The sequence below is a fragment of the Eurypyga helias genome, unplaced genomic scaffold, assembly GCF_000690775.1.
Source record: "Eurypyga helias isolate BGI_N326 unplaced genomic scaffold, ASM69077v1 scaffold24879, whole genome shotgun sequence".
In the NCBI taxonomy this organism is placed as follows: domain Eukaryota; kingdom Metazoa; phylum Chordata; class Aves; order Eurypygiformes; family Eurypygidae; genus Eurypyga; species Eurypyga helias.
In genome coordinates, this window is record NW_010274279.1 from 16,840 (window position 1) to 24,086 (window position 7,247).

Genomic DNA, 7,247 nt, shown 5'->3' on the forward strand with positions numbered 1-7,247 from the left:
GTCCTGGGTGGCCGCAGTAACTGGTGTAAAACTTGTCAAGAACAGGAACGCTGCGAACTGTGAATATTTACTGCTTCTGTTCCTGATGAGCAACCGATACGGTAACAATGAGCTGTGCAAGTCCTGCTGTTTGTAACCCACGTGAGATCCCCAGGCCCAGGAGGGTTCAGGTGGTCGCGGGTGGCTTCAGGGCCAGCTGACCTTCTCCCCTCCCGCCCCCACCGTGACTCGCACCGTGTTTGGAATAGGCCTGACCACATCCCTACCGAAGCCGGGGAAGGGGGGGTTGTTTGGCTTTGTGAATGGGCTTCTACGTTTCAGACAGGAACACCTGCGACTCTCTGTAAGGGCTGGGATAATTGAGTGAGCTAATTGACTCTCTAGCACCTAAGAAGCAGTCACTCACCCATGCCATCTCCCACTGCAAACTGTGATGACTATTGGCACAGAAAGGACCGCAGATAAGGAAGTAGTAAGTGCTCATTAGTAAGAGCAGAGAGAGGGCGGAAAAGGATAGGAGTGTTTTTGATGGGTGATTAAACCTGGGTGGCTCGCTCTCTCCTGCTGTGGCCGTGGCGTGCCGCAGTCAGCTGCTCGCTGCCAGCCTGCTCGGGATGAGCATCGCTCCCTGTGAAAACCCATTACCTCCACAGTGATGAACCCGCCACTGCTGGCGCTTGGTGCTGCTCTCAGCACCATGGCAATGATCTCTAGTGCGATGTCCCAAACCTTCCCGTCTCTGATAGGACTAAACCCCACCAGAATAACCACTTCAGATACTCCAGTAAGTAGCTGCAATGTGTTGCAAGCCATCTTGATGCAGAAGTAGCATTTAAGGGCTGGCAAATTGAGTTTGTTGCCTCTTTGTAAATCTATTTAAGCTGCTGATCTTCCTGTCATCACTTACTGCATGCCTTTCTTTGGGTACCACGGAACTGCAGACGGGCGAGTACGTTGGGGTCTACTACAAAAGGAAAGAAAGATTTTAAAACATCATCCTTAAATACTTAATAACAAATGTCTTCATCTTGAAGTGCTAAAACAGTACAGCAATGTCCTTTCGTTTCTCTAGACCTTTCTCCTGTGTTACTGTTCCAGAAAAATGTGTTGCAGTATTAAGAAAACCATATCCGACAGTAGGCTTCTCTTTGAATAATGTTATATATTACCTATTCCATACAATATGCAAGGGGTCTGACTCTTGCCTGGTTTTCTTCATCAGAGTGCAGTTAAGGAAATAGATAGCTGTTAGAGACAAAATACGACTGGTAGTAGGAGGGTGGGTACCAGGGTTGTAGAAAGGCTGATAGGGGAACAATACAAATGACAAACACCCTTTGTATCAGTGATGCTCGTATGCAGCAGCCTCTGTTAATGAAGAGCTACAGAAACGATACTCATGGGAAGCCTAAAAATTAAAGTAATACTTTAATTGGACAAGAGGGAACACTACACTGGTATTCATAAATTCAACTAGATGTGCCACGTTTAGTAAATGTTTAGTAAACGGCTCTTCTCTGTGTATCTTTGTGTTGCTGCAGTCGGATGTTTACATAATAGTATGTCATGTAAAATGTAAATTTAACTATTTGTACAGCATCTCACCCTGCCCAGAATTTCATTTTTTACTTGTAACTAAAGATGATGCATTTACTAATTGAAGTTTAATTAACTGAATATATGCATGCAGGCAAAACATTACCGCAAAAAAATCATTGCATTTAGACTTTAAATATTGCTAGTTTAAAATTAGTTAATGTCAGAAAGCATTCGGTTGTGTTTTAGAGCAGCAGCAAAGTGAGAAGCCAAGGAAAAGCTCTGTTTTGTTTCCCTTAGGTGTAACATGCTCACTGCCCTACAGCACACAGGGCTAGTTCTTGTGCCGATGTGACACCGCAAGTTGTAAGGTTCCATTTAAAGCCAACTCTAAAGGTGCGCCTGAGTAACTAAGAGAGGCACAGTAGTTGTTGTAACACACAAACAGACGCTTATTTATACACACCCAGTGTGTTTACATACGTAACCGCATGCAGATTCCGAGCAGTGAACTGCCCTGGTCCCCCGGTCGCTGCCGTGAGAACCGTCTCCTGAGCAGCAGCTCACAGGCACTCCTGGCACACACCGAGTCAGAGGTACAAATGCATTCTGTGCTTCCAGAAGGGTAGCAGGAAGGCCAGCAGAGCTGGGGAAATTATGAAAACCTGATTATCTGAGCACGGCAACACATGCCAAGTTACAGAAAACAATGAACCTTAATCCGTGGGGTGGTTCTTGCACAAAGCCAAGCCCCCCAGTCTGCGCCCTTTCCCCAAGCTTCAGATGTTAGCGAGACCGTGCGAGCCCCAGGCCCCGTGTAACACTGAGGTCACCACTGGGATTTACTTGCCACCGAGTTACGCCCTGCAGCGTGTCCAGTGAGCAGGGCAGCACGCACCCTTCTCCGGGTCGCTCCTCGCACACACACAGCTCAGACTGTGTGTGGTACCAGGAAAAGGGCCTGTAGTGACAGGGCAAGGGGGAACGGGTTTAAATTGAAAGTGGGGAGGGTTAGATTAGATATCAGGAAGAAGTTCTTCCTGGAGAGGGTGGTGAGGCACTGAGACAGGTTGCCCAGAGAAGCTGTGGATGCCCCATCCCTGGAAGTGTCCAAGGCCAGGCTGGATGAGGCTTGGAGCACCCTGCTCTAATGGAAGGTGTCCCTGCCCATGGCAGGGGGGTTGGAACTAGATGATCTTTAAGGTCCCTTCCAACCCTAACCATTCTATGATTCTATGAAAACAGAACTAAACCTCCCAATTTCCTCCTGGAAAGCATGGTACGAGGAGGTGGGGTCAGGAACGGGCATCCTATTTTCAGCTCTGGTCCTGTCCCAGGACTGAAACTGCAGGACAAACTGAAAAATACTGTTTATATTTAAGCAGCCAAACTAAGTGTAAGCACTGCCCTTTGCCCTGTCCCTAGTAACAACAAGGGGGGCTGTGGCTTTGGTAGGCATTTGACGCCTTCTAGCTCCTTCCCTGTTTGGCACAGCAATTTCTGCTTGAGGTTGGGATTAAATGTCAAACTGAAGACGTAACAGAGGGAAGAAAGCAAAGCACCTACACACACGTGTTTTCCCTGCGATGACCCATATTACCCACCCCAAGGGAGGAAGGAGCCCTCACAGCCCCAGCGCAGTGCACCGTGAAGAACTCGGACTACGTTGCCAGAGGGCTCCATGAGCGGTTCTTTCCACACGGCAGCCAGTGACCACGTGCTTGTGTTGGGCCTGGCAGACGTACCTTCCCAAACCGCAGGTACTTCTTAACATCAAACCATATGTCAGACACTGCAAGAAAACATTGGCTAAGTCAATAAAGGTGTTTTTTCCCCTCAGATAAAGCCGATAGAGACACTCGTGATATCATTGCTACCTAAGTACCTTAGGAACAAAGCCTGGGTTGTCATGGCTTTGCTACAGCCCAAGCAGGATCCTGGTGGCTCATCCATGCTCCGCAGCAGAATGCCTACCCAAATGCAGTGAAACCAGTCAGTTGCTGCCAATCTAAAGGCAGCAACTGACTGGTATTTCTGTCCTAAAGGAATTATAAACAAAAAATCCGTTTCCTGACACTGGCACACCACCACCTCTGCCGGGCAAAAGTTCTACAGAGGCTCGCGGAAACTGCTGGAGCGAACGGAGCTTACACTTGGCGAGGGTTACCAGCCTCAGAAGGCTTCAGGTGTTCCCTCCTACCATTCCCACAGCTGCTCAAAACCAATTTAAGTTGTCTCTGCAGAGGTAACTTTGTTTAGTTTTTATTGTTTTCCATATCTTACACTAGATCCCCTTTGCCCTGAAAATTATGGGACAGAGAACACCACAGAGGCAGTGTAAGTTAGCCCGGAATGCTGGATATGCCTTTCCAGCAAACCCTAAGGCAAGGCCAGCTGTCCTCTGCTTAGAGTCATCTACATGATGACACTTTGGCTTCCCTGCACAACAAGGGAACAATGCAGTCCCAATTTTTCTAATAACTCCGCAGCAGGTCACTGCTACCTTCAGTGGCATCAGAGGAGTCCTTGTGAGATGCCTGTGCCTTTTCCTACGCAGCCTATAGACAGCTCACCTCTCCCGAGGCGAGGAACTCTGCAACTCGCTCTGCACTGAGCCGCCAGTGAAGCATCCGTGCTAAAGCTCACCAGCTGAAATAATCCGTGTGCTGACACTGAGTACAGGTTTATCATACCACTAGTAATTGATTCCGACTGTGTCCAGGCCAGTTACTCCAGTGGCATCTGTTAGCACCTGCACTATGAAATCCAGTAGTCAATACCAGATTAGAATAGAATAATGCACAGTATTAACTTTAAATTACAGACTAAAAAAATAATTACTTCTCGTGCCCACTGGTTTTAATTCCAGCACCTGAACCTCATCAATCCCCTCGTTACACTGCTTGCTGTCACGCTTACACTGCGTATTTCCGTACTTCCCGTTACGCAGACAGGCATGGGCTCGCAGGAGGTATCACACAAACTTCAAACACAGCGCAGCCTTAGTCTGCAAGCAAATGTGAGCTTTGGCTTTTCTTTCTCGGTGATGGTTGCTGTAGAAAAGAACAGATCAGGAATTCCCAGAGTATTCCTGTCCCAGCGAAGGATGTCAAGATAAAAGTATGTTCTTTTCTGTCTTCGTTGTTTCCATTAGTCTGAAGTAAAAGTCGTCCAGGCTGAAAGGACACATTTGTCCTCTGCTGATGAAACACTGTGACATCCCTTTGCAAAGAATTAAATCAATGAGCCTGTGCAGAATCACAAGCACAAAAATGTTCTCATCCACCCTGGAGACAACATGTGCCAGACTCCCAGAGAACAGGGCAGAGGTGTAAGGAATGACAAAGCTGCGACACCACCAGCCTGGTTGGTTGGGAGAGCAGCGAGAGCTGACGAGGAGAAACCTGACTGCAAACACATGCTGCAAAAACGGACAGGCATACTTGGAGGTGGCGGGTTTGGAAGCCAGAGATCAGCTCCCTTTATCCGTGTTTCTGTGCTGTTACAGACCCAGATCAGCCCCAAGGAAGGGTGGCAAGTTTACAGCTCAGCCCAGGACCCTGACGGCCGCTGCATTTGCACCGTTGTTGCCCCTGAACAAAATCTCTGCTCACGAGATGCCAAAAGCAGGCAGCTCCGACAGCTGCTGGAGAAGGTAAGTATTCCCAACAACCCCCTCCTCCGATCACTAACTTCCCACAGAAACCCACTCCTTCCCAAGTGTAACACAATGGAGTACTGCAGGGTTATCCAATACAAATATTCCTCAGGGCATACCGCCTGCCCGTGTTCCCACCGTTGTCTGTTTTCCTTAAAGGACCCCTTCTCTAGCAAACCAAAGTTGGGTCTCCTCTCTTGTTCCCTCATCCCAAAATTCTTCCTGACACACAGACAGGACTGGTTTTTTCAGCAGAAATCCCACCTCAAACCAGCTAGTTGCTGTGGGATTTCAGCCACAGCTTTTGCTTCAGTCACAGGAGACTCTGGAAGGTCATTCCTTGTCTCTTGCCAGCAGAGGAGGTGGTACAGGCGGTACAGTGTCTGCGATGCAGGCTATGCAGAGGAGAAACAGCTCTAGTTTTCCTTCATCAGCTCTTTCCTCCAAGTATACTATTTATTCATTCTCTGGTGCTGCAATTTTCCCCCAAACAACCCCATTCTTAATTCTTCAAGGCCAGGCTGGATGAGGCTTGGAGCAACCTGGTCTAGTGAAAGGTGTCCCTGCCCATGGCAAGGGGTGGGACTGGGTGGGCTTTGGGGTCCCTTCCCACCCAAACCATTCTGGGATTCCATGATACTAGTACATCCCACTATCACATGTATAGTAAAACCAGTGAAGTGCTATTTTGGATCAAGAACTGCAAAAACACTGCAACCAGGAAAACGCAAACTGTTGTTCTGCATCCCCCTGGGTTCTTCCCAGACCTGCAGGCCTTCATGTCCTTGCTTTCAACAATTGCACAGCAAAGACAAAAGAAACGTTACTTCTTTTGTTAGAAATACTTTCTAAGAACTGCAGCAGCACCTGTGCAACAGGCAACAAGTACTGTTTTTAAAAGCATTTTAGAGGTATTTCCTGAAGGCACACATTCCGTGGGTCACAGCGTATTAGTCTCAAGCATGAATAATTGGTTCAGATATCGCGTACTCTTGCAGACAATGGGAACGCTGCTGGGTTTGTCTTAGATTAGGGAGGGAGAATTTGGGGTTTTGTCGCTTGAGCCAAACATCAGCATGGTGCCCAACATGTTTAGAGCAGCCTGTTTTTTCATGCTTTGGGAAAACAAACCACTTACTGAAACAGAATAACGGCACTTGCAAAACGTGTCATTTTTGTGACTAGCAAAAGCATTGCTTTTAGAATTCATGCTGTGAAAAATACATATGATGTGCTCCAGATGACAGTTATTCCTGCCCCGTTGCGGTCAGTGCTCGCCGTGCTACAAAGTCACTGCTCGACAAAACTTCCCCGAACGTTCGCTACTTTTCATCTGTAAAAAAATGTGGGTTTCTACCAATGAGATGATTGGATAAAATTTCCAATTTTATATCTACACACAGAACAGCGAGCACACACCTATCTGGCGATGGGCACACCCCAGCTCAGCTCTGGAGTCTCAGGAGTTCCTTACACTGATAATCCCATTATCCCAATAAAAATTGTGCTCTTCATACCAACCAAACCCCCAAATCCCAGTGCCATCCCTCCCAAGGTGCTCAGGAGGAAACACGTGTGATGTGGCACACCCTGAAGAACAGACAGTGTCTGCTGCAAGCGACAGACCCCACCGCCCCCCAGCCTTTCCCGAGCCCATTGCCAGTGGAGCAGAGAGGATCCCCCGCTCTGCCCCGAAGCAGCTAGCCCAGTTGGGGACTTCCAGGTCTTGCTCCCGGTAGTCCTGTTAGGCCGTGCTCCGGTGTTTGTGCTGTCAGCAGTTACGAAACTGAAAGCGTAGTGTGGTGTGAATGGCTCAGCCGGAGCATCGCCATCGGCACGGTTTACCCCCTGACACTTAGCGGCTCCAGCAGCAAACACAGTAAAGCGACAAAACGTGCATTTAGAGGGTGTTCTTCTTCAACAGGTCCAGAATATGTCCCAATCCATTGAAGTGCTGAACCTGCGGACTCAGAGGGATTTCCAGTACGTTTTAAAAATGGAAACGCAAATGAAAGGGCTGAAAGCCAAGTTTCGGCAAATTGAAGATGATAGG

The 7,247-nt window shown here is 48.1% G+C and overlaps 1 protein-coding gene across 1 annotated transcript in view; it reads left to right on the top strand.

Moving 5' to 3' along the window:
• Positions 1-655: 655 nt before the first annotated feature.
• OLFM3 (olfactomedin 3) overlaps positions 656-7,247 on the top strand; it is a 16,096-nt gene continuing 9,504 nt past the window's right edge. The window contains 3 exon segments of the mRNA XM_010159778.1: positions 656-784; positions 5,045-5,191; positions 7,119-7,247. Coding sequence (XP_010158080.1) covers positions 656-784; positions 5,045-5,191; positions 7,119-7,247 — 405 coding nt within the window.